The 26041-nt window shown below is 54.5% G+C and overlaps 1 protein-coding gene and 1 long non-coding RNA gene across 4 annotated transcripts; one reads left to right on the top strand and one right to left on the bottom strand.

Annotated features, from left to right (window-relative positions):
* Positions 1 to 1605: 1605 nt before the first annotated feature.
* LOC124511401 (uncharacterized) lies at positions 1606 to 21929 on the top strand. Its single transcript, XR_006961879.1, has 3 exons — positions 1606 to 2869; positions 11831 to 12006; positions 20402 to 21929. It is a non-coding gene; the product is annotated as an uncharacterized LOC124511401 (long non-coding RNA).
* Positions 5634 to 22021, bottom strand: RIPOR1 (RHO family interacting cell polarization regulator 1). Of its 3 annotated transcripts, none has more exons than XM_047078575.1 (22): positions 21928 to 22021; positions 13436 to 13562; positions 13167 to 13319; positions 12916 to 12994; positions 12281 to 12304; positions 12132 to 12185; positions 11846 to 11998; positions 11681 to 11744; positions 11546 to 11589; positions 11343 to 11468; positions 10758 to 10906; positions 10553 to 10682; positions 8973 to 10469; positions 8772 to 8893; positions 7760 to 7892; positions 7370 to 7505; positions 7100 to 7261; positions 6678 to 6836; positions 6351 to 6547; positions 6177 to 6260; positions 5973 to 6063; positions 5634 to 5831 (listed from the first exon to the last, which is right to left on the bottom strand). In XM_047078575.1, the coding sequence occupies exons 2-22, from the start codon at positions 13537 to 13539 to the stop codon at positions 5734 to 5736; spliced, it is 3759 nt and encodes a 1252-aa protein (XP_046934531.1). In that variant the 5' UTR covers positions 13540 to 13562; positions 21928 to 22021; the 3' UTR covers positions 5634 to 5733. The 3 variants fall into 3 exon arrangements, with proteins under 3 accessions (XP_046934531.1, XP_046934529.1, XP_046934530.1); XM_047078573.1 differs by lacking the exon at positions 21928 to 22021 and adding an exon at positions 14380 to 14411; XM_047078574.1 differs by lacking the exon at positions 21928 to 22021 and adding an exon at positions 14380 to 14411 and having other exon boundaries at positions 8772 to 8890.
* Between the last annotated feature and the right edge of the window lie 4020 nt (positions 22022 to 26041).

Raw genomic sequence — 26041 nt, 5'->3', positions numbered from 1 at the left:
CAGACTCCTCACTGTTTCCTGCCTCCTCTCTCCACACAACTGCTAGAGGACCTTTCCAAAGACCAGCTGTGATCACAAAATTCCCCTGCTTCAAGCCCACATGTGGCTCCTCAGTTACCTGGGAGTAAATTCCAAACTTCACAGCCATTCCACCAGGCCTTATGACCAAGCCCCTGCTTACCTCATCAACTTTTTTTTTTTCCTTCATTTTTTTTTTATTTTTAAGGGGCTCCCAGGTAGCTCAGTCAGTTAGTTAAGCATCCCATTTCATCTCAGGGCATGATCTTGCAGTTCCTGAGTTCGAGTCCTGTATCGGGCTCTCTGCTGTCAGCACGGAGCCCACTTCAGATCATCTGACCCATTCCCCTCTGTCCCTCCCCTGCTCACGTTTTCTCTCTCTCTCTCTCTCTCTCTCTCTCTCTCTCAAAAAATAAACATTTAAAATAAACAAATAAACATTTTTAAAAAAGATTTTATTTTTAAGTAATCTCTATACACAACATAGGGCTCAAACTCACAACCCTGAGATCAAGAGTTGCATGCTCCATCCACTGAGCCAGCCAGGCGCCCCTCTTCAGCCTCATTTCTAACGCCCCCCTCAGGCCCCTGTGGATTTAGGTTGCTTGCCTCCTCTACCAGTTCAACCTCAGCTCTCCCTCCCTATATTGTTCCATGCTCTGGCTTCCATTTTATTCCTTAATTGGGATCCCAGTGTAAAAGTGCATTCTAAAACACTGTGTTCTGTAGGGCACATGAAGAGTGTTTTGAGTGTCTAAGCTTTTTCTGCATTAAACATGGTACTTTCATACTTGAAATGTTTTGGATGGTGCCTATTACCTAGTAGAATAGTCAGCAAATGCTTATGGTAACATGTATACATACTGGAGGATACAAAGTAAATGAGGATACAAAGTAAATAAGCAATTGCAACGGGATGTGATTACTACTGGACCAGGGTAAGTGCAGGTTCCTATGACAGGACCATAGTGGAGGGACCCACTTCTGAAGAAATCTGTGATGTCTAGGTTGAAGCCTATCAAATGAGCAAGCATTAGCAAGGCAAGATGAGGCCAGAAGAATGTACCACAAGGGGCAAGCAAGCTCTGTAAGTGCATTAGTGCAGAGCAAGAAGTTAGGTGGCAGATGGGGCGCCTGGGTGGCTCAGTCAGTTAAGTGTCCGACTTCGGCTCAGGTCATGATCCCATGGTCCATGGGTTTGAGCCCCACGTCGGGTTCTGTGCTGACAGCTCAGAGCCTGGAGCCTGCTTCGGATTCTTTTTCTCCCTCTCTCTCTGACCCTCCCCCATTCATGCTCTGTCTCTCTCTGTCTCAAAAATAAATAAACATTAAAAAAAAAAAAAAAAGAAGTTAGGTGGCAGAAGTGAAGCTGGCTTTGTGCCCAGGTTGAGGGAGCTGGACTTTTCCGAAAGGAGAGCCTCTGTGGTGGGTTTGTTTTAGAAGCCATTCTGAAAGGTGTGCCTGGGTGGCTCAGTCAGTTAAGCGTCTGACTTCAGCTCGGGCTATGATCTTGCAATTTGTGAGTTTCGAGCCCCACATCAGACTCTGCACTGACAGTGTGGAGCCTGCTTCGGATTTTCTCTCTCTCTCTCTCTCTCTGCCCTTCCACTTCTCTCTCTCTCAAAATAAATGAAATAAAACTTAAAAAAAAGAAATCATTCTGATGAACCATGGAAAATGGATGGAAGAAGGGTAAGACCTGAGGCAGGAAGCCTGTGAGGGAGTTTCAGTGTCTTAGTGAGAGGTCAACATGTCCTGAATCTGAGTGGTGCCAACGGGGATAAAGAGGAGTGGACAGAATTTAGAAATATTTAGGGCATTTAATTGAGAGGATTCTGGTGGCTGGGATGAGGGGACAAAGGAAAGAGTCAAGGTTGAGGTTATTGTGTGGCTTGGGTCCCTTGGTAGTTTGGTAACCTCAAGAGACCCGGAGAAGAAACAAGCTTTGAGATACTCAGTTTGATTTTGGGCATGCTGAGTTTGAAACACCTTGGCTATTCAAAAGGAGGTATCCAGCCAGCAGTTGGATATGGGGTGAGGAGAGAGCCGTGTGAATCATTGGATTCAGCCTCAGCATATAAATGGGAGTCAGAGGAATAGATGTGGTAGTTCAGGGAGTGTTTCAAGAGAGAACAGGAAAGGGCCTAGAATAGAATCTTAGGGAGTGATGTTTGTAAGAGGATGCTTGAGTAGGAGGTGAGAGAGGATTGTAAGGAGATTCAGAGGAAATAGCTAGAGATGTAGGTTTTAGCCATGGCAATTCAATTACTTATTCAGTGGCTCTGAAGCAGCATTTATTGAGAGTCCATATGCCCTGGGTATGTTTAGAGACAAATGAGACTTGACCGTTGACATCAAACTCAAACTCAAATGTGGTCACCACCATATTGTAACCTTTTGAAAAAAGAGGCTCCTCTCTTGCAGGCTATTGACGGTCTCATTTTCTAAATGATAGACTGCTTGTCCATAGCTGTTCATCTAGGCCCTGGAGTCCTTACCAAGCTTACCCTTCCAATATTACCCAGGCACAGAAGGTCTGGGTCCGACAGCCAAGCCATGGCAGGTAGATGGCCTGAATAGGACACTCCAGGGCTGTCTGGTGGCTGGAAAGGAGGGCGAAGGAGCATGTCATATGCCTAGGGTTCAGCAAATTGTACCCACACGTCGTGCACAGAAACACACAAAGAAGGCACCCCCACTTTGTGGGTGAGACAAAGAAGCAAGCAGTCCTCTTCCCACGTGCCAACCCATCTGCTTCTTTGCCTTCACAAACATGCCTTTCTTTCTTCTTTTTTTTGGTTCTCTACAGCTTTGAATACACGGAGAAGAAGAGTGGGAGACAGGAAAAAAGGTAAGATTAGAAGACGAAGGGGGAGAAAGGGGAAGCGCCGATGACCACCAACACAATAAACTATCCTGGACTACCTCAGTCTGGTCCCTCTTTTGTATCCTGCACTTATATTTTGTCCTGGGAGAGCTCCAACTATGATGGCAAAGGCATAGCTGTGGCCTTGATGGACTTGATTGATGGGGCACTCCTCAGTATGTAACACTTCTGCTGTCCTCTCACAGAGGCTGGCACAGGCTCCACAGGACAGCTACGCATAGGCTTTCCCTGCCCTGGTGCCTTTGAATCCTGATGGTGTCATCAGGCCCCCTCCCCCCCATCACTTTGGGCAGCAGGAATGAGTGCCTCCCTGAACCTGTGTGACAGCAGGTAGGAGGTGGAGGGAGTGCCGGGTGGTGGGGGAGCACCTGTGAGGCTGTGTGTATGTTGGGGGAGGGGAGGATACGAGAGCCTCTCCCTGTCCTCAACTACATCACATACATGGGCCTGGGCCTAGGTGTAGGAGGCCATTTGGCCTGACATCAGGGCGTTAATGGAGAGGGGTCGAGTGGCTGTTCTGGAATTGATCCACACTGCTCTAAGCTAGGTAGGCTTGATGGGACAAAGGCCTGAGACTTTTTGCTTTGGTCTTGATAGTCCTTCACCTGTACCTGGCTGTGCTCACAGTGCCCTAATTCTGGCTCCTGCTCATCCTGACCCTCACACTCACCCTCAGCTAGAGCTGAATACTAGGCTCTGGCCTTGGGACTCTCCTTGTAAAGGACAGAGTTAGGGGCCCTATCCCTTCTCAGCATTGGAAAGCAGGCTGCTCAGATTTTTGGTGACTGCTTCATTTAACCCTTGGTTGGGATGATATTTTTCCATCCTCTACTTCTTGCCCAGGCCCTGTGCTCTCCTGTGGATTGAGCTGTGAGCTCATCCTGGCCCAGTCACCCCTGTCTGCACTTTCCCAGGACCTGGCCAGTGAATGTTCACTTCCTCTTTCCTGACCACACAGGCTACAATTTGGATCCAAGTGGATAGTCCTGCCCCACTAGTGGGCCTCTTGTGGGGCCTCAGGCCTGATAGGCTCCTTGGGGTGGTTCTGGGACTGTACTCTTCCTATAGGGGCTCTTGGGGCAGGCCCAAACTGTGGCCAACTTTGGGTGCTGGCTTGGTCTCTATCACTTGTTTGCTTTCTCCACCCCCTGCCACCCTAGCCAACCATCCAAAAAGCTGAGCTGCACAACATCCACCATCCCTCCATGCCACCCTTCATAGTTATAGAGGGAGCATAGAGCTGTGTCATGTGCTGAGGGCTGTCTGCCTGCCACCACCCCCACTCCAGCCCCGACGCTTCTGGAATGAGCCACCTGTATCCACACACAGGTGTTTCCTGTGCTTCTTCCTGTTGGCCGTTTTTTCTGCTCAGCTTGGCTTCCCCAGCAGGTGGTTAAGGGCCCAGCCTAACCTCCTCATACACAGCTCTAAAACACTGGGGAGCAGGGCTCCCTTGGGGATCTGGGTCACCCCTCCCCCACCTCCCCCGGGGGACTATTGGCACCTCATTGGCTCCTCTTGAGTGCAGGCACACACACTTTCCCCAGTGTCACACTGCTGTGCTACCACCACAGGCACCGCAACAGAGTGGGTTCAGGGAGTAGGGAAGTCCTTTGTTTCCCTTGCCCCTGGATGATGAAAGCTCTGGAGGGACAGAGGAAGGGTAGAGAGCCTGTTTGCCCAGCCTTGGGTGTGGGCCTCCCTCGGGCCCTGTTTGAAACAGGCCCGCCATTCTGAAATTCCACACCCCCCCCCCCCAGAGAATTCTTAACCTTCTGGGGTTAACACACTCACGTGCCAGGTAGCTCTGGGAAGATGTGAGTCCTTTCCCTGGAGCCCTGCCTCCCGAAGCAGCAGTCTGCCTGTTGGGGGGCCTGGGGGCAGCACACAGGGTTCAGTCAGATTTGTTATTACAGAGAGGAGAGGCAGCTTGGGGAGAGAAAGGACTTGCTGTTTAGTATCACAGGGCAGCTGCCCGAGTTTCCTGCCTCCTAGGCCCCAGCTCTTCCCCTCTGCAAGAATCTCCTCTCTCTTACTACCCAGCCCCCAAGGAGCTCCTTGGGTTCAGCTCAGCCACCTCCTTAGGAAGCTGCCTAAGCCAAGAGAAGGCCCAGAAGCCTGGTGTTCCTTGATGGGATTCTGCTGCCCCCTTTTGGCCAAAAGCTCACGCTCTTACCGTGCCTTATCCTGCCAGCTTCCTCTGTCTGCAGGCCACCTCATGCTAGCTGCTAGGGAGCCACTCTCAGGACTGGGACCTTTGGGCTTTCTCTAGGCCAACTCCACAGTTCAGCTCCAGCCTGGACCCATAGCTTCCAGGCCCAGGGCACCCCCAAGCATCCAGACTGGACCTCCTCAACAATACCCACTACCCTCTTCCTCTGCTGTTTTGCAACCCCAGTTTCAGTCTCTGGGCTCTCTTCCACCTGAATTTCCAGGGCCAAAGCACAGTTGGAATGCAGATAGACCAGGGTCAGGAAGGGCCATAGCCAGAGAGTGCTGGAGCAGAGGGTCAGGAATGCACCAGGCCAGGCCATGTAGGAAAGGCATTTTGCTTTTTTATTTTCTGTAAAACTCTGTAAATAAAATATAAAACCAAGGGATGTGGCAGGACACTGATTTGTGGCAAGTGTGCTGAGCCGAGGCTGGGAGGCACTTGACTTCAGGCACTGACTCTACCAACCCAAGGGCAACAGAAGAATATATTAGATTTTCATTGATAGGAATCTGTGGGGGAGAGGTGTCTGGAGCCAGCCCTCACCCTCCCTGCCAGTGCCTGGTGAGCCCTGAAAGTGAGAGGAAGGGGCACCGGAAGCCAGTGGGTAGGAAATTTAGAATGCTGTGCTGGCCATGCTGCCAGGCCCAAAGATGCGGGGCAGGGCGTCCAGTGATTCCTCCAGCCGTCGATGGGCAGACTGTCCCTCTTCCCCTGTAATGGGTAAGGATGGGGTTAGGAGCGATCTTAGCCCCATCTCGGCCCTCCCATCCGTGATTCCACTCACTCCTGCTCCCATCAGCCAAACTGTTGTGAAACTCTACTTGACCTGTATCTCCCATCCCCCAGCCTCACCACACTGTTGCAGGCTCTGTCGAGCGGCTTCCCTCACAGCTTCTGTGTCCGTTTGGCACAGGTACACCAGGGGCTCAATGCCCTCAGGAGCCTACCGGGGGAGGGAACATTGAGGTGGGCCCAGTGGAGCAGGTGGGAAAGGCCCACAGCCCAGGGCTGGGGGAACTGGGAGGGGCATGAAGTGCAGGGGTTGGCAGGCATTACCTTGATGCAGCCCAGGGCCAGGCAACCAGCCACTCTTGTCTGTACATCCTCATCCTCGAGTTGGTCCAGGAAGCACAGTAGGGCCTGGGTAAGGGTGGGAGGGCAGACTTAGCCAGACACTGGGAGCCTGGAACCCCAAGCCTTTTCCTCAAGAAGGGCCTGCCTGACTCTCACCCTTTCCCTAAAGACGGGGCCCAGTGACAGGCTCCGGAGCTGGGTGCTGACAGCAGCCATGACCTTGTTGTTGCCATGGACAAGCAGGGAGCTGAGGGCCCGAAGCCCATCCCTTTGCAGTCTCCCCTCAGGAGCCAACCTCAGGGCCTTCAGCACAACAGCTTGGTCATCTGAATTCAAATTCCGCACCAGTAACACTGAAAGAAGAAAGGAGAGTTGGGACAAGGTAGCAGGGCAAGGAACCTTGGGGGGTAGGGTCTTGTATACTCATGTTCTCATCCACACCCACAGAGTCAGGCCACTTTGTGATCAGGGCCTCTGGCTCACCCTCCTCGGCGGTCTCAGTCACATAGGCCTCCATAGAGGGGCTGTCCAAGGCTTCGACATAACTCCAGAACTGGAAGATGGTGAACTGCTCTCCAGGGCCTGTCTGGGGCCTCCTGGGCAGCTTCTGCCCCAGGGCATCCTCCAGGAACTTGACACACACTGTGGGAGGCAGTGCTGCAAGCCTCAGGGTTTGGGTGGAGCCAGGCCCTTAGAGGGAAGAGTGCTCCCATCCCAGGTTCAGGTCCAGGGGCCCCCCATCCAAACCCTACCCCTCTGGGTCCTTCCATGCAAAGAAGCCTTCATTATTTCCTCCCACTGCTCAGCTCAGCAGGTCTGTGTAGGCTGACCTGGCTTTTCCTGAGATTCCATCACTAGGGATCCAACAAAGGAGGTAAGAGGGGGCAGGTAGGCAGCCCACTCACCAGCCTCAGCTAGGCCTGGCTGGCGCAGGGAGAGACGGGCACTGTATTGATTGCAGAAGGTGAGGAGCACTCTCTCTACGGGGCAGATGAAGGGGCTGAGTCCCTTTGTGCACTGGTCCCAAAAGGTGAGGAAGCTGGGCCGAGAGGCTGAGAACTGCACCACTACGAGGAGGTGCAGACAACCATCAGCAACAGAACAGGCAGGTGGGCAGACAAGCGTGCAGATGGGGCTAGGTAAGGGAGGAGCTTCAGGGCAGACAGAGCCCTTACCTTCCTGGGCAGAGGTGGCAGGGACTTCCCATCGTCTGCTAAGCTCACATACAGCCTCTAGCACTCTGGCTTCCCTCAGCAGCCGCTCCAGGGCCCATGCCTCCTGGCAGCGCAGGGGCCCAAATGTGCCCAGTTTCTGGAGAATAGGGATGGCCTCATCTCAGGATGAAGCTTGGGGAGGGTGGAGCCCAGGGACTACAAGTCCCAGCATGCATGGAGAGGATGGGGGAAGCCATGGGAGGTGTTCCACTCAGCAAGAGCCAAATGCTAGAGCCCTGGGGCAGTGGGGAGTAGAAGTCAGAGGAGGCATGGAGGGTCAGTATTGAAGTGCAGGGCTCCCTGGGGTAGGGGGTTACAAAAGGAGGGTGTGGAGAATACCACTAGCCTCACCAGCAGGAGGCGGCTGCAGTGGTACAGGTGCTGGACCAAGGCAGCGTCCAGAGCTGGACACTCCGTGCTGAGGGGGCGGGCACTGGGTAAGTCGAGGCTGTCCTCAGCCCCAGGCTCCAGGCTGTTTGGGGGCCTGAGAGAAAAAGGGGGTCAACCACCCCAGGAGCACACATCACCATGTGGTCAACAGTTTATTTTTATTAAGGTCTCCCCCCCCCCCCACCCCAGAATGGAAGAGCAGACGATACACAGACAACAGACAATGGGTAAGTTCACGGAGGACTTCCAGAAGGAGGAAGAGACTATGACCAGCAGGTGTTAGTGGGGGTCTCCAGGGTTCGTCTGTCTTTTCCCACCTCCAGCTACAACTTCTGGGACCACCAGGGCCGCCGGGGTTGGGATGGCTGGGAGTAGGGTTGCAGGCGGGATGGTCTATGTAATGTGGACTCCAAGGGGTTGTGGCCCAAAGGGTTCAGGGCACAGGGCCCTAACCTGGGCAGCAGCAGAGAGAGGACAGGCCAGGTATGACTCTTAACCAGGAATTGGCAAAGGCCACTCTGGGACAGAGAGCCAAGGGGCTGGGTTCTCGGGGAAAACCTGGGTTGAGACAGAGGGGGTTGGTGCTGGGGGACCCAGGGTGCATGGAGAGGCACCAAAAGGGCTTGTTCATAGGGTAGGTCCAAGGTGAGTCCAAGGGAAAGAGGAGGAGCTGGAGGATCACAAGCTGATGGGGACCAGCAGGAGAGGCAGGCATTGCCCGGACCAGAAGGAGGGAGGTCAGAAGCACTGGGGATACAGATGGGGTTGGAAACAGGCATCAGGGACACATGAGGACTACATGGGGTGAGGGGTGGGGGTGTCAAACACAGATGCACCTGCTGGCAAGTGTATCCCCTCCTGCCACCTCCAGTCTTGCCACTCTCCTTGTGTGCTCTACCTGGCTCCACCTCACCTGTTCCCCTTTCTGGCCTTTCCCCTTCACTTGGCACTCCCCTCACCTCTTCCCCCTCACCTGTCTCCAGGACTATCGATGTCTTCATCTTCATCCTCATTGAGGAAGCTGAAGCTCTCCAGGGCATGCTCCACAGTGATACTAAGGCTGGAGGCCCGGCTGCGAGTGAGGCCTTGTTTCTGCTGGGGTTGGGAAGGGAGTCAATGCTACTGCCCACTGCCTTGCTGCCCTCCCTGCTGCAGCCCACCTGGCCCTCCTTACCATGAGCAGACTCTCCAGCCGGGTCACCTCCTGCTCTAGGCCCTGCAGCTCAGGGAACTGGCCACGATAGTCATCCAGGGCAGCCATTAGGGCCCCTAGTGCCTCTTCCAGCCTCCTATCCCCAGCCCCTCCAGCTGCTCCTGGAACTGGGGCCTGAGTGGCCACAGCCAGGCTAAGGTCTAAATGCTGGGCCACAGGGGCTACGGGTGAGAGAGGGGGACTTGGACTCTGAAGGTCCGGTTCTGGGGAATCTGGGGATGGACTTGTGAGGGGTTCGCAACTGGAACAGGCAGGACTTGGGTAGGAGGTGCTGGGGGCTACGGGGTCTGCCTGAGTGCAAGGAGTGGAAAATGGGTAGCTACAGGACTGGGTGTTGGTGCCTGGGAGGGTAGGGTCTGCCTTTGCAGAGGAGCTGGGAAGCATGGCATGGTCTAGAAAAGTGGAAGAGCTTACAGTTATAAGGGTGGGGCTTGTGACAGGATGGGTGGGGCTCCTAGTGGTCTGGACTGGGTCCTTAGCCTTGGGGGTAGGACTTGTAGTGGTGTGAGTTGACATCCTGGCTTTGTGAGCAGGGCTTGTACTTGCATGGGTGGGGCTTGTAGTGGCATGGGTGGGGCTTGCAGTAGTGTGGGTGGGGCTTATAGTGGTTTGGGTGAGGCTTGCAGTGGTATGGGTAGGGCTTGTAGTGTGGATGGGGCTTGTGGTGGTCTGGACTGGGCCTGTAGTATTGGGGGTAGGACCTTCAGTAGTGAGGGTGCAAAGCATTGGCTTTTGGGTGGGACTTGTGGTGGTCTGGACTGGGGCTGTGGCACTGGGAGTAGGGCTTGTAGTGGTGAGGGTAGAGACCATGGGCTTGTGGGTAGAAGCTGTGGTAGTATGAGTGAGGCTTGGAGCACTTTGGGTAAGGCTGATGTCATTATAGGTAGATCCTCTGATGGTGTGGGTAGGGCCTGGCAGTTCAGAAGAGCTAGAGTCTGTGATCTTGTGAACCAAATCTAGGTGTGCAGACAAAGCAGGGTCTGTAGATATGTGGGTGGGGCCTGTTGTACTGAGGGTAAGGCTTGTGGCAGAATGGCAAGGGTCCACAGCAGGAGGGACAGGACCAGGTTGCTCCCCATGGGTGGGATCTAGGTGTGCAGGCAGGCTAGGTCCCTGAGCTAAGCATTCTAGGCCCAGAGCCTCCACAGAAGCCTCAGCCAAGGCAGCATCCACACTGGCCTCACTGATGTGGCTCAGAGTCCGGCTATAGGGGGCATGGCCATTGGCCAGGGCTGGGGCCATGATCCCCTCTTCATCCACAGGTGCAGAGGTAGGGGTCTCAGGCCTACGGAAGGCGACTTGAATGGGCAGAGGTTCAGGTTGCTGCACCAGAGGCCTGGGAGCTGAAGAGTGGCGGGCAATGCCTGAAAGCTGGGGGCTGGATGAGTCGTCTGAAGATTCGGATGACAAGGACCATGCCGTCCCATTCTCCAGCTCCTCCTGCCGCCTCAGCATATTCTGGGAGAGAGGAAAGGGCGCTTCAGGACCACCCCAGGGAGCCCCTGGAGGATGGTGGGGCCTAAGCCTGGCCTGTGACTCACATAAAAGGCCTGTTCCCGAAGTGAGGGCGTGTCTGGTGGGCTCTGGCTATAGGTGGAGAAGCGCTTGGTGACTGTGGAGGCCTTGTTGACAGTGGAAGCAGTTGAGGGCTGGTCATCCTTGTCGAAAGGGCTGGGGAGGTAAGAGGCTTTTAGCAGGTGCCACAGGCCCCTTGGTCCTGTCCCCAAGCCACTCAACAACACCAACCTCCATGTGACTTCCAGGCTGAGCTTGATGGTGCCGAGGTCATTGATGTCCACAGCCACAACTTGGGGCAGGGCAGCAAACAGGTCCTTGGTCTCGCAGGAGACACTGCCTACAACCACATGGTTGGCCAGACCCTTCAGTTCTGTCACCTGTAGCCAAGAATGCATCATAAGGTCATAAGGGTATAGGGATCATGAGGTTGTGGGAGATCAGAGGTCTGAATATGCATAGACGTTATGTGACAGTCACAGGGTCATAGGGCTATGACAAGGTTGCAGGGATTGGAATTCTCTGAGTGATGAGGCCATGGAGGATTGAAGCATCCTGGGAGCATGTGGATTACAGAGGTCTAAGGTCACTGTGGCCATGGGGGTCACAGTCTCATGAGGGTTTAGGGAGTCAAATATTTACAAGATTAAAAGATCATAAGAAAATCACAGAGTTATGAAGGACTTGGGGATTACATATTCACAGAGCCATGAAGCCAGCTGGGAGTTACAGGGTAAGGGTCTTAGGGTCATGAGGGGTTCACGAGTCAAGGAGTCACAGGATCATTTGACCTGTGGTCCTGGGCAGACGCATCACCTTGATAGACAGGAATTCCGTGAGCAGAGGAAGAAAGACGGTTTCCTCGCTGTCCCACACCTGCTTTCCGCTACCCTCAATCCGGCCCCGTAGTTTCCAGCGTTGACGCCCATATTTCATGCAGATCTAGGTGAACAGGCAAGATGAGGCAGCCCCTGGTGTTGTGACCCTCTCATTCCAGCCCTTCCTTGCCGTTCTCATACCTCATACTGATCCCCCACACACAGCCTGGCGAAGCCAGCCAGCCCTAGGAGTAGAAGAGGAGATGAGCCATGATGAGGGGTCTCAGGGACACAATCCCCTCTCCCTAGCACCAGTCTGTCCCCATCACTTAGTACCTTTCATCCGGAGATGGAACTCGCCCAGCTGTGCTTCCAGCTCACTCTCCAGCAGACACATGCTCTGGGAGGGGTGGGCAGGGACAAGAGCGGATCAAGAACCAGTCCTCTCTCACCAGCTCTGCTATACCCTGTGCCTCCGCCTTCTAGACACCCATCCCTCACCTCTGTGTACTCGCGATGCCCTCGAGTGGCTTCAGCCAGGCTGTCCCGGGCCTCTCGGCTCCCTGGAGACCCAGTGCTGTAGGCACGGATCATGTTGTAGGCGCCATCCCGGAGACGCCGCTGGACACAGTATGCTTCATATAGCTCATCAATCTGGGCAGGTGAGTGGGGTGATATTGGGGGAATTGAAACTCACTACTGGGGTTGCTCACCCAGGACCTAGCATCCCCCTATCTCCCACCCGCCTTGTGTGCACACTGCACACATGTGCATGCTGCACATATACCTTGCTGGCATGGAACTCCAACCGTCGCAGGAAGCGTTCAATGGACTTGACTTGCTGAGGGAGAGGTATGTCAGGAGGGGCCGGAGGCCCCAAGCCCTTACCATCCCCAATGAGCCAAACTCTTCCATCACCATTCCCTACACACTTACCTTGTCCAAGTCATACAGAAAGCCCTGCAGGGGAAGATGAGAGGGGACACTTAGGAGGCATGGGAAGTATTCCAGCAGGGGCACATGTCTACCCAGGCCCATCTAACTCCTCTTTCACAGCCTTCCTCCCCCTCATACCTCAGGCCACAGCCACTCCAGTCAAAGTATGGACTGACCCATCTTCCCTCATGCCTGGCCTTAGGTGCATGTTAGTGACATAGGGTCTGGTCCTCAAGACCCCTCCCATACGCATCCCCCCATCTCTTTCCCTGGGATCCCTTCCCCGGGCCCACTCCCTTTCCTGCAACCCCTAGGAAGAGGTTCCCTCTACCAGGGAACTCCTATTCTTCAAGACCCAGCAGAAGCGTTTCCTGCTCTGGGAAGCCCTGACCTGTTTCCAGAGAAGAACCATGACTCTCTATCAGAGTTACTACAATATAGTTTCCTGTCATCACATCTGTGGGGGTCTGACCTGCCCCACTGAAAGCTCCCATGGGCAGATACTGGGTCCCAGACAGAAAGCGTACAAAACCTGGGGAAGGTGGGGCTAGAAACCTGCCCAGCTTTTCCTGATATCCTGTATTCTAGTCACAACTGGGCTAAATCCAGGGCATCCTTGTCAACCCTTTACTTACCAGCCGGGAATTCCTCTTGGACTCCCTAATCTGTCCCTGGAGTTTCTCCTGTTCTTGCTGGTGCACTTCCAAATAGGCCCTGGGGAAAGGAGTGACTACAAGAATTAGCTTACCTTTCCAGCCTCCAGCTGCCCGGGGTACAAGCAAGCAGTGGAAAGAAGATAGGAGACTGGGGAAGGTTCCTACTAGCAGGAAGGGGATGAGGGCTTAGGGAGGAGTCCTGGGATAAGGCATTGGGAGGCGTTCCTTACGTCAGGCCCTGCTTGAGCGCAGTGTACACCAGGTCCAGCCGCTCAGGCTGTGGGACCTTAGGGGCTGGGTGCGCCACGGAAAACATCCTGGACACTCGGGAGAGCGCTGGGGGCTTCCGTGGGGGCCCGGGGGGACTGAAGGCCGGGAAGCTCCTGGAGAAGAGGCCACACTCAGAAAGGTACGAGAAGGATCCCCAATCCCTCACTGCACACCCAGCTCCAGCCCCGTCACACTCGCTTGACCCCATTAGCCCCGCTCTGCTGCGTACCTGGGGCCCCGCTCCTGGCTGCCGAGGACGCCTGCGAAGGACTGGCTCCTATTGACCCGGGCGCTGAGCAGGCGGCGCTGCGGCCGCACCGACAGGGACATCATGGAATGAGTCCGCGCGGGGCTCCCTGGGGGGTGGCGAGGGCGGGTGTCCAGCGCCAGTCAGGCTTTTGAAGCCCCCTCTGGAGGCCCAGCCTCTGTATCTTAGTCCAGCCGGATACCGCCTGACGCCGGGAGTCCGACAACCCTGCCGGCCCCAGCACTAATGACAGGGCGGCCGGGAGACTCGGCCTCGGACTCAGCGTGGCCTGGGCTCGGCCCCCACTTCCTGCAGAGGTGCAGGCTCCGCCTGTCTCGGGGCAGGAAGGGGGGTCGCGCGGGGACCCCCCTCCCCCGCCCCTGGCTGGGAAGGGGCAGGAAAGGGGCGGGGCGCATGAAGAATGTGCGGAAGCGCTTGTTTACCCGGGGGCGGGGCGGGCTCCCCAGCCCTGCCCCTGACCTCACCCCCTATCCCCGCAACAGTGACCAGGAGCTCCCGCGCTCCAACCCCGCGAGGCTGCGGGAGGTCACCTGGCGAGGTGAACGCTCTGAGCCCAGCGGAGCTGCCCAACAGGCCCGGCAGGCCCGGGGTTGGCTCCCGCGACCCTCCCGCCCCGTGTAAACTGCTTCCCTCCAGCCCCCACCGGGGATGCCAGAGCCCAGCAGCCTGGGGATTCCCAGAGTCGGGGGCAGCGCCAAGAAGTGCCCTGCCTCCTCCACTTTCCTGAGGCTCAGGCCTGGAAACTTAGTCATAGATGGACTCCTTCGCCCGCGCCCTTAGCGGGAAGGGATCCTCCGCAGACCCCCACCCAGATCCGGCGAAACACGTGCCCCTGTCCCCCAGAGTCCAGCCCGCACCCCCTGGGGCCAGCCTCGCAGCCATCGCAGCCTCAGGCCGGGTCCTACCTCTCTTCTTGGCACTCATGGTAGATCCAGGACAGCTCCCCACCCCCTGCGTTTGCCCTCCCACCCCTACGTCCCCACAGGCCCAGGGCCACTAGGTGCTGGTCGAGCTGGGCTCCGCGCTTGCTCCCAGCGACTCTGGCTCGGGCTTCAGCTCCTCCCGGCGCCGCCCCCCGCCCAGTTCCTGCCGCCTGACTCAGCCCGCCGGGATGGGCGGGACCGGCTGGACCACGGGGCGGGGGCACCGCTCAGACTGAGCGGCCTCTGGGAGGGGTATTGGGGGCTCCCTTCGGGGAGGAGACTGACTGAAGTGGGTCTTCTCAGGTGGGGTTCGGAGTTTGGGTAAAGGGAATTGAGCCCGGCGGTGAATAAGGAGGGATAAACAGAATGAAGACCCTGAGTGGAGGCTGGATTGGATGCAGTTAGAATAAGGGACTCGTAGAGTGGCTGTTGAGGGGTATTAGAGGGCTGAGCACACACAAGGCTGGGAGTTGGGGTTCTGAGTATGCAGACTGGAAAGTGGGGCTGAGGGAGTAGAAGGAAGGACTGTGGGTGCCGAGTGGATGGCCTGTGCCAATAGAGGGCAGAGTCAGGCACTGAGCATGAGGGGTCTGGGAAGCTGGGAAGAGAAAGAGGCTAAAAGTGTGGGACTGGACCAAGCTCATATTATGTGTTGCTGCCCCAAGGAGGAAGCAGAGAAGGAACTGGGTTCAGAGTCCCATAGCCTATGGACTACCCCATCCACAGAGGAGGTGCTCATTCTAGACACATCCTCCCCACCCTCAGGCCCTAGGGAAGAGGATCAGGTCCCAGTGCCCAGCCAGGGCTACCTCTCTGGTAGAAGCTGCATCCTACGGTGAGGCCCCCATCCTTCTGGCCACCGGCTCACACGGCTGAATCCCCTTGGTGTTGGCCCTTTCCCACCCTGAGTATTTTTTCCTTGAGTTTCCCTCATCCACCTCCAGCCTGAATAGAGGCTACCATGCCCAAACTCCAGTGGGCATTGGAAGGGCTGGGTGCTCCCTCAACCCATAAATACTCCTGCTCCTTGTTGCTCAGTTCTGCTTATTTTCTCCCCAAGAGGCTGGAGTGGGCCCAGGGGTCAGCATTTCCAACAAGCCCACCACCCCCCTATAGAATCAGATGCAAGATACCCAAGGACCCCAGTTTGAAATGTGCTATCCTCCTCTCTCTCCTTGAAGACCAGGTGCTCTGCACCCTACACTAGCAACTATGTATTCCTGTGGATTGCACGCCCCACACTGACCTTTCTGCTCCCGTCCCAGTCTGCACGCCCCACACTGACCTCCCCCCCCGCCCACCGGCTCTGGAGTGCCCCTTTCCTAAATTGCAACCACAATGATGCCAACCTTAAGGCTCTCTGCATCACCCCCACCTACACTGTCTTCTACCTGAGACCTCTTGAAACCTCAGCTCATTTATTCAACAATTCACTGAGTGGCAACTCTGTGCCAAACATGTGCCAGTCACTGGAGATACAGCCCGGAATTTCACAGACACCATCCTGCACAGAGCTCACAATTGGCCTCTGCTTCCTTTCTCTCTGCCAGCTCCCTCCCACCTTCTCTTCCCTGCACATCCTTCTCTCCCCTGCACATCCTTCTCTCTCCTGCACATCCTTCTCCCCAGCCTAGATCCACAGGCACCACACTCCATAGCTCACCTGCTGCTAATATGCCTAGCACTCTGTGCTTCTCTCCTACCGGGCAGAAAACAACCCTGGGCGACCCAATGCCCTGCCTTCTCTACACCTGCACACAATGGCAGGAGCCGCCAGAGGTCTTTGCACAGCAGCTGAGCTGGAACCACAGAGAAATTCTCTCAACCTCAGCCAGGTTCTCATTTCCCACCCAGGAAATCCTCACGTGTGGCCCTACTCATCTTTCTTCCTTCTCATAGACAATGAGTGTTTCAGACTTCCTCCGCAAGCCTTAAACAAGTTCAAGTCACTCGCCCATAAAAAACTAAAACAACCCTGGAAACTACCCAAATGCCCATCAGTAGATAATGGAATGCTATGCAGCAAAAAGAACGAACAGTATACATCTGCATACAAAAATATGGATGAACCCTACAGACATAAAGAAGCAGCAATACCACAAGAGAGGACCTATGTATGGTTCCCTTGATATGAAGTTCAAAAACAGGCAAAACTCATCTATGGTGATAGAAGTCAGAATACTAGTTACCCTTTGGGAGTAGTTACTGGAAGGGGACACAAGAGGGTTTCCAGGGGGCTGGTAATGTTCCATATTTCCTCATCTGGGTTCTATTTCCTGGTCCTAGATGGGTGTATGTTCTCTTGTGAAAATGGATTGAGCTGTACACTTTGGACGCTCACCCTCTCTGTAGATATTTTTAATATAAAGTTGGCTTTAATAACTCCAACAAGAGGGGCGCCTGGGTGGCTCAGTCGGTTAAGCGTCCCACTTCGGCTCAGGTCATGATCTCGCAGTTTGTGAGTTGGAGCGCTGCGTCAGGCTCTGTGCTGACAGCTTGCTCAGAGCCTGGAGCCTGCTTCAGATTCTGTCTCCCTTTCTCTCTGCCCCTCCCCCGCTCACACTCTGTCTCTGTCTCTCTCAAACATAAATACGCATTAAAAAAAAAAATTAAGGGGCGCCTGGGTGGCGCAGTCGGTTAAGCGTCCGACTTCAGCCAGGTCACGATCTCGCGGTCCGTGAGTTCGAGCCCCGCGTCAGGCTCTGGGCTGAGGGCTCGGAGCCTGGAGCCTGTTTCCGATTCTGTGTCTCCCTCTCTCTCTGCCCCTCCCCCGTTCATGCTCTGTCTCTCTCTGTCCCAAAAATAAATAAAAAACGTTGAAAAAAAATTTTTTTTAAAAATTAAAAAAAAAATGCCAACCAGAAATTATTCCTCTGTGGACCCCATTTCTCTTCCCAGTGACCCCATCCATCGCTCCATTTGGCCCTTTGATAATCAAATTTCTCGAAGAGACAGATGTCTACCTTGATTTCCTCTCCACAACTACGCAGTCCTCTACCACCCTGGGCTACCTTCCACACCCACCACTCCCCTGACTGGTCTGGACAAGGTCACCAGTGACCTCCCTGTTGCTGAATCCAGTGTCCAAGGTTTAGTACTTCTCGTGCTTGATCTCAGTAAAGCTTTTCACTTTGTGGCTCTCTTTCTCTTCTTTGAGCCCTTTCTTTCCTTGAATTTCAAGAGGCAACAACATGCTCCCGGTTTTCTACCTATCTCTCTGGCTGTACATCCTACTTTCCCACAGAAGATCTCATCTTTCTCATCATCCTGGAATTGGCCTCATCCTCCTCACTCTTGGGCTGGGTACATCTCCCACACCTCAATGCCCTCGAAATGTTGCCAGCTTCCTTATCTCTTCCTCACCCAAACAGCTCTTCTGAGCACCAGGCTTATATATCCAACTGCCTGCTTGTTGCCTCCCCAGAAGCTAAGCAACAATGCAGAGTGGGCTATTAGGGGTGTGCTGAATTTGAAGTCCTCAAGCTGGATTCACCAATTTCCTTCTCAAACTTGACTCTTCCCAGTCAACCTCTCTCCACTCAGCCACACACTCTGGAATCTGTCCCCTCACCTCCATCCCCATAGCTAGAAATTGGGTCCAAACAGTCACCAACTCTCAGCTAGAACCCTAGTGGAGCTTCCCAATCAGCTCCCTGTCTCCACTGTAATCCACAATGATCTATTATTTTGGTTTTTTTGTTTGTTTGTTTGTTTATGGGTATCCAGCATTATTTTACATGATTGCCTACTTTTTTTTTTTTTTTTTTTTTTTTGTAAGTAAGCAAGAGTCTCATGCTCTACCGACTTAGCCAGTCTGGTGCACACCCCCCTCCCATTCTTTATTCAATAACAACATTGCTCTTCTTAAAATTCCAGTCATCTGACAATGCCAAAAACTGTGATTTGTCAAGTGCTTTCTATAGGCCAAGCACTGTGCTTAATTAACAAATATCATCTCATTTAATTCTGGTAACAACCTTATGGGGTCAATCCTATTAGCACCATCTCACAGATGAGAAACATGAGGCTAACTAGCTCTGTGACCTTGGGCAAGGCATTTCTTAACCTTTTTGGGCTTCAGATACCCCTCTGTTAAATAAACCTAACAACAACAACAACAACTGCCTCACAGGGCTGCTGGGAAGATGAAATGAGATACTTCTCTTTCTAGGCACTTGTAGGGAGCATCTGGGCAAGTGAAAATTGTATGTGGGGTAAGGAAGTTCGGGTGGACACACTGCCACATTGTAAACACAAAACAAATATTAACTGTTGTTGTTAACAATTATTAATGTGCCCAAGATTACACAGCTGGTAAGTGGTAGAGTCAGGATTCAAATCCAGGCAGTCCAACCACAGGACTCTTAAGTGCTAACATCCCTCTCTTTTGCCTCTTGCAAAACATCCATGGGTGACCCCCTATTCCAGGGATAAAGTCTAGGCTCTCTGACATGACCCCAAATAACCTTCAGGCTCTGTCCCTTCCCTCATATACCTTCTACCACTGATCTACTCAGTCTCCTTCTTCTCTCATGGTCTTTCTGTTCCAGCTACTGTGACCCTTTCTCTTTTTTCTAAAATTTTCTTTTTATTACTATAGTTAATTTTTTTAATATTTACTTATTTTTGAGAGAGAGAGAGAGCACATGAGCAGGGGAGGGACAGAGAGAGAGGGAGAGAGAGAATCCCAAGCAAGCTCCACACTGTCAGCAGGCAGCGTGACAAGGAGCTCGAACCCACGAACCATGAGATCATGACCTGAGCTCAGACGCTCAACAAACTGAGCCACCCAGGTGCCCCTGATCCTCTCTCGATACCTACAAGGCTCTTCAGCCTTTCAGCAGCAGCCTCCATTGCTCCTATACCCTCTTCTCATACTGTCAGCCTTACCAATTCCCTCTCCTTTTTCAAGTTTTACCCTACGGGTTCTTCCTCCTCCTGCCCTGGGTTGGTTCCTCCTTTTTAGGCGCCTCATAGCTTCCTTCCTCTGATCCTGGAGGCCACATAGTTCAGTTGTCAGTTCTCCTTTAGCATCTGTCTTCCAACCAGACTGTGAACTCTGGGAGCAGGGGCCTGTTTGCTGGGTTCACTGCTGTGCCCTCTGGGCCCCGCACCAGAGAGATGAGGGAGGGGGCTGCGTATGAGTTCGGAGCTGAGTGAACTGGGCTGCCGGGACACAGGAAGAGCAGATCCTGGGCTGTTGGAGGGGTAGATTTCAAGTCTGTGCCCACCCTAACTCCCCTACTCCATTTACAATTTTCTTTGTCCTTCCCCCACTTTATGATTATATCACCAAGTAGAGTTCTGCTCCCTGAGCATAGGGTAGGGTGAGGACCCCTGGGGTTTTGGGACTGAGTGGGTAGACTAGACTCAGAGTAGGCTAACTGTCCCAACACTTTTCTTTCTCTCTCTCACTAGGGCTCTGCTGCTACCAACTCCCTAGTCCCACCAATGTGTAATTGTTGGTCCACACTCTTGCCAAAATGACCATCAGAATATCCGTCTGAGTGACCATTTCAGGGGGGTGGAGGCAGGGTCTTCCCTGCTGCAGGGGAGAAAAGAAAAATTGCTGAGCTCCTCTGAGCTAAGTAGAGGGCCCACCTTAATTGGTGGGGGGAAGCTGGCCTCATACCAGCCCTGAAGCCTGTTCTGGACGTGGGAAAGATCTCAGGACCCAAAGATTATGGGGCCAGCAGCACAGCCAGCGTCAGGCAGCAAGGAATGGAACCCTGACTGCCTGCATGGCCCCAGATTCCTTCGCCCCCAAAACCCTCTACATGCCAAAAGTGGTGCACTTGTGTGGGACAGGAGGTCCCACCACCTGCACTGCCCAGCTCAGTGGTAGGCCAGGAGGGTCCAGCAGCCTAGCCAGGAGTCCTCGATCTAGCCCCGCCCAGGAGCAGGGCTGCCCCAGACAGAGGTAAACAGACACTAAAAATAGCCCGGGCAAGGGGAGGCTGCAAGGAGAATGGGGTCCCTACTGAACCTGTCCCTGTCTCCATAGCGACTGCCACCAAACCCGGCTGATGACGTCATGCCGCAGCTGCCGGAGCCGGAGGGAGGGGTGTGCGCGCGGCCTGGGACCCCCCACCCCGGAACCAAGCAGAGACTCCCGGTGGCTTCACTTCCTGCCGGCCCCCTCCCTGGTCAGCTGGTCACATTCCCTGGCTGGAGGCTGGCTGGCGGCGTGCTGGAAGCTGAGTGGCTTCCCCTGGGCCGGGCCTGGAAGGGTCGGGAGTCTCGAGCCTAGCTGCAGTGAGAGGCAGGGGTTGACTGAGCCGCGCCCTCTTCACCTGCCTTTCCACCCAGGGTGGACCCAGCCTGGCCCCCTGCATGCTCTCCTCACCCCCACTCAAATCCAGGCCTCTATCTCTGGCTGTTGCCTCACAGGACTCAGAACGGGTGGGTGGAAGTGGAAGCTAAGCCAAGCCTCCTTGTCCCACTGGAGTATTTTGTACTTCACTTTCTAATTATTTTCCGCACCCCTTCCGTGCCACAAAGGTGGTAGTGCAATGGCAAGATTTGAGGTCTGGGTCTAGTTCCCATTTCTCCCTAAACCAGCTGTGTGACCTTGAGAATACTACTTAACCTCTCTGGGCCTCTTTTTCAGCCTCTGCCAGATTGTCATAACCCTCCTCAGAAAGCTGTGCTGGTGCTGAATGCTGCAGGCCCGGGGTGAGGTCCCACAGATGGTGACAGGAGAAACTTTATTGTTATGTTTGTTATATTTAGACTGCACACAGTAGGTGCTCCGCCAGCCAGTCTGGACCTGAATTAGGATCAATCCAGTAGAACTGGCTGGACTGAGGCCTCAACAGGGAGAGGAGGACAGGGGGTGCTGAGGGCAGACAGCCAGATCCCTAGCCTTGGTAGGCAGCTCCTTCCCCCAAACAGTTCTTCAGGGTGCCCAAGCCTGGCTGCTTGCAGAGACCATGCATCAGCCTCCCATTCCCAGGGACAGGGTCTGTTCCCCCACCCGGCCAAGGCGATCAGCTTCAGCCGCTTGGGCAAAGAGCCCGGCCACAGGCCAGGATCGGCCACCTCGGGCCGAGCCCCAAATCCGCTTAGGCCGGCCGATGTGTCCAGGAAGATTAGCTCATCTCCGAGGCTAGCCTGCAACCCTCGTTGCCCCCTCTCCATTCCCAGCTCATCCTTTCCCCTCCCCGCACCCAGCGAGGACAGCGGGGGCTCCCGGAGAGCGCCCTTGCCAGCGCCCAGACAGGCGTCTTGGGCCCGCCCTCAGGCCCGGCCCACCCTAGAGCCCCGGGGCAAGGCCGCCTGGGCCTTGCCTTGGGAGGGAAGAAGGCAGCGCGGCGCGCGTCAGGCCCAAAGGCGGAGGCTTTTGTGGGCGTCCTCCGCGCCCGGGGGGAGGGGAGGAACGATACCGCGCGGCCCGGGTCCGGGGGATGGGGCGACGTGGGACCGGGCCGCAGCCGGGGCAGCAGATCCGGGACCGATGCGGAGGCACCCGAACCGCCGCATCCGACACCCGCCTGGCCCGCGGTCCCCCGAAACGGCGGTGACACTCACATGGCTGCGCTGGGCTGCGCGGACCTCGCGCTCTCCGTGCGCTCGTCCCTGCCCGGCCTGGTCGCGCCGCAGCTGCCGCTGTCCCCGCCGCCGGCGTCCGCCCCTCCCTCCGCCAGTCGCCCGCCGCCCAGTCACCCCGCTCCTCCCCCGCCCGCTGGGCCCCACCCACTGCTCTCGGGAGGCTCCGGGACCCGGGGAGGCGCCCACGGCTCGCTCCGCCCTCTCGGGTAACGGGGCAGGCCAGTGGCCCGCGGGGTCCACCAGCTTGAGGGGAGGCGGGGCCCTGGACGACGCTAGGGCGGTGGGAGTTCTTAGCGCTCGGGATTCGCGGGAATTGGGCAGCTGCTTGCAAAGCCAGTCCCATTCCTTCCCACGCAAATCCCAAAACAGGGTGCGCCGGAGAGCCCCGCTTGCCTATCCCCCTTCTCAGAATCTGTGGTCTCCAGAGATCTTTCAGGCCCTCCTATCTATGACCATCCCGGAGCAGCCACTGCTGGGTTGGGTTGGTTGGAGGAAAGAATCAGGGCCAGTTTCGGGGACGGGAACAAGGGGTCCTGAAGCCTAGCCATTAGATACCTGACCGCGCATTCACTACTCACTGGTTACTAGCTCTGGGGAGCCTCAGGCCTTGCTCACAGAGTGCGGGAGGGTCTGGGTACCTGGGCTTGGGACACATGCTGGCCAAAGGGGGCCAGAGCCAGTCCTTCCCAATAGGGGACTGGAATACTGACTCTCCCCTCCAGTGGGTTGAGGTGGAGCTGAGAGCTCTGGGCCCGTACCGGAAGGGTTTCACCCCGTAGTCCTTTACCTTTAGAGGGAGCACAGACATACCCGGGAGCAGGTTGAGGGGCTTTGAGAGGTTTTTTACTATCTGCACCCACAGGGTTGGTCTTAAAAACCCAGAATTAGTGGTAGGGGGTAGAGGCCCTCAGGGACACAGACGTCCCCTCCCTCACCAGCTCTTCCAAGAGACACACCTCATTCTCTCCCAGTTCTCCCACCTGCTGGCCCCTCCTCTTTGCCTTCCTTTACAGCACACCTTTCTCTACAGTCCTTGAACCTGGGGATGCTTCCAGGGACTGGGTTCTCTTTATTTCCCCACCACACAACATCATCCAGTCCCAGGGCTTCAATCCATCCACTGCTGAGCGCCCCAAGCATTCCTCCCTACTCAGAGTCCTCTCCTATTCCAGAGCCTCTGGTCAACCTGCCAGATCGCATGACCTTCCCCTGGGGGACTCTTCTTCCTTCATCCTCATATTTGCAAAGCACTGCCCTCCACTCAGGCTCCCACCTGAGCCAGAGACTCAACCTCTCCACAGCTCTCAAAACCGGCACCAGTTAGTCCCTGCCCAGCTCCTCTGCAAGGCATCCTCTGACCGCCTTCTCTGAAGACTCTCTTGTTACTTTCTCTTTCCATGTCCTGTGGACTCCTACCTTCATGTCAGTCATCACCACCAGGCAGCATGTAGGCCCATGTGCCTAAACCTGCCTCACTATGGGTCTCTAAGTTCTGTGGGGGCAGGGATCATGGAAGTCCTCATTACCACTGTCCCTGGCTTGTAGTGGGAATTCAAGAAATATTTGTCAGATAAGCCAGTGAAGGAATGAGTAAATGCATGAACCATGACGTCCCCTCTCCTACTCCCACCTTCATTCAGCCTTCTAGTCCTATTGATCATCCTTCAAGACGTGTTTCAAATTCATTCCCTCCCCGCACCTCACCTCCCACTTCAAGTACTCTGTTTATTAATTAATTCAACAAACACCCACTGAGCACTGAGGGCTGGGAACTTGCTGGCTCCTGGGGTGGCAGTGAAATAGAACTGTGCCTGTGACACTGCTCAGAGCTTTGATGAGGCAGCACTGATTGTAGGGGCTCACCAGAGCACTGTCCAAAGAATTCTTTCTCATTCTAGAATTCTGTAATTCCACTTCCAGAAAATTTCCACTTTTTTTTTCAGTTCTTTTTTTTTTATGTTTATTTATGAGAGAGTGCAAACGGGGGAGAAGCAGAGAGAGGGGGGCAGAGGATCCAAAGCAGGCTCTGTGCTGACAGCAGAGAGCCCGGTGTAGGGCTTGAACTCACAAACCACGAGATCATGTTCTGAGTCGAAGACAGAGAGACACAACCAATGGAGCCACCAAGGTGCCCCATAAAAAATTCTTTGTTTTTAAGTAAACTCTACCTCCATCATGGGGCTCCAACTCACTACCCCAAGATCAAGAGTCACATGTTCTGGGCGCCTGGGTGACTCAGTCAGTTGAGTGACTTTGGCTCAGGTCATGATCTCATGGTTCGTGGGTTTGAGTCCTGTGTTGGGCTCTGTGCTGACGGCACGGAACCTGGATCCTGCTTCAGATTCTGGGTCTCCCTCTCTCTCTGCCCCTCCCTCACTCACTTTCTGTCTGTGTCTCTCTCAAAAATAAATAAACATTAAATTAATTTTTTTACGTTCATTTATTTCGAGAGAGAGAGAGGGAGAGAGAGAATCTCAAGCAGACTCTGCACTGTCAGCACAGAGCCTCATGGGGGGCTTGAACTCATGAACCGAGAGATCATGACCTGAGCCAAAACTGAGTCAGACACTTAACTGACTGAGCCACCCAGGTGCCCCTGAAATAAATAAACATAAAAAAATTATTTTAAAGAGATGTATGCTCTACCAACTGAGCCAGCCAAGTGCCCCCAAAATTTCCACTTAAAAAATTTTTTTAAAATGTTTATCTTTGAGAGACAGACAGACAGACAGAGCATGAGTGGGGAAGGGGCAGAGAGCAAGAGAGACACCGAGTCTGAAACAGGCTCCAGGCTATGAGCAAGCTGTCAGCACAGAGCCCGACGGCGGGGCTTGAACTCACAAACTGTGAGATTATGACCTGAGCCAAAGTTGGACACTTAACTTACTGAGCCACCCAGGCACCCCCCAAAATTTCCACTTAAAAATTTTTTTTAATGTTTATTTTTGAGAGAGAGAGAGAGAGAGAGAGAGAGAGAGAGAGAGAGAGAGTGGGGGAGGGGCAGAGAGAGAGGGAGACACAGAATCTGAAGCAGGCTGCAAGTTCTGAGCTGTCAACACAGAGCCCAATGCAGGGCTTGAACCTACGAACCTTGAGATCATGACCTGAGCTGAAATCAAGAGTCAGACGCTTAACCGACTGAGCCACCCAGGCACCCTCAAAATTTCCACTTTTATTTAAAAAAAATTTTGTTTAACGTTTATTTATTTTTGAGACAGAGAGAGACAGAGCATGAACGGGGGTGGGTCAGAGAGAGGGAGACACAGAATTTGAAACAGGCTCCAGGCTCTGAGCTGTCAGCACAGGACGCGGGGCTCGAATTCACGAACCGCGAGATCATGACCTGAGCCGAAGTCGGCCGCTTAACCGACTGAGCCACCCAGGCGCCCCAAAATTTCCACTTTTAATGGATAATTCCCTCGTCCTTCACAGCCGCTCTGTTCTGTGTCTGGTAATGTCTCTACATGGTCACAGTTGGTATCTAGGCCTGGGCCACCATCTTTTCTGGGCTCCCTGCCTTCACCTTTATCCCTTATGGTTGTTCTCCACCTAACAGCTGGGGTGATCTTCTAAATCATAAATCAGGTCATTCTGGTTCACCATTGCCTTCAGGATAAGTCCACACTCTGTAGTGGAGCCTCTAAGACCCAGGAGGTCTGGACTAAGATGACCTCACCTACTCCTCTCCCATGCATCCTGCCAGCCTTTGCTGCTCTGGTTCCACTCCACCATCCTACCTGTGGCTCCCTGAGCATGGTCCCCACTGTCTAGCCTTTCCCTCTTGTCTCAGCTTCCCTTCTACTTGGGATGCTCCTCCCCTTATCCACTTGGAAAAAGGTTCAAATGTCACCTCCTCCAAGAAACCTGTGTCCTCTGGCTTCCCACTCAACCCTTCTGAGCACCCATCACTGCCTGTTGTCCTTGTCTGTGACCAGGCTTGGATCCTCATCCTGTGACCACAAGGGCCAGGCATGGATGGGGCCGCAGTGAGCAGATGGGGCACCTTAGCCTTTAGCTGGCCCCTCCCCCTGCCTAGGTGCCTTGAAGAAGGTATAGTAGTTGATGGCTATGGGGTGCTGGAAGCCTCCCAGGC

The sequence above is a fragment of the Lynx rufus genome, unplaced genomic scaffold (genome assembly GCF_022079265.1).
Source record: "Lynx rufus isolate CCGP_SWC_20201006 ecotype Redwood Valley unplaced genomic scaffold, mLynRuf1.p SCAF_16, whole genome shotgun sequence".
Taxonomy (NCBI): domain Eukaryota; kingdom Metazoa; phylum Chordata; class Mammalia; order Carnivora; family Felidae; genus Lynx; species Lynx rufus.
Note: the sequence above shows the minus strand (reverse complement) of the source record. Positions and strands in the feature narration are given on the sequence as shown.

Coding starts and splice junctions, on each gene's coding strand:
- RIPOR1 (XM_047078573.1), bottom strand. Junction 10,683..10,757: donor AGCCTGGAAGTCACATGGAG/GTTGGTGTTGTT, acceptor TTACCTCCCCAG/CCCTTTCGACAAGGATGACC. Junction 6,064..6,176: donor TGGCCCTGGGCTGCATCAAG/GTAATGCCTGCC, acceptor CTCCCCCGGTAG/GCTCCTGAGGGCATTGAGCC.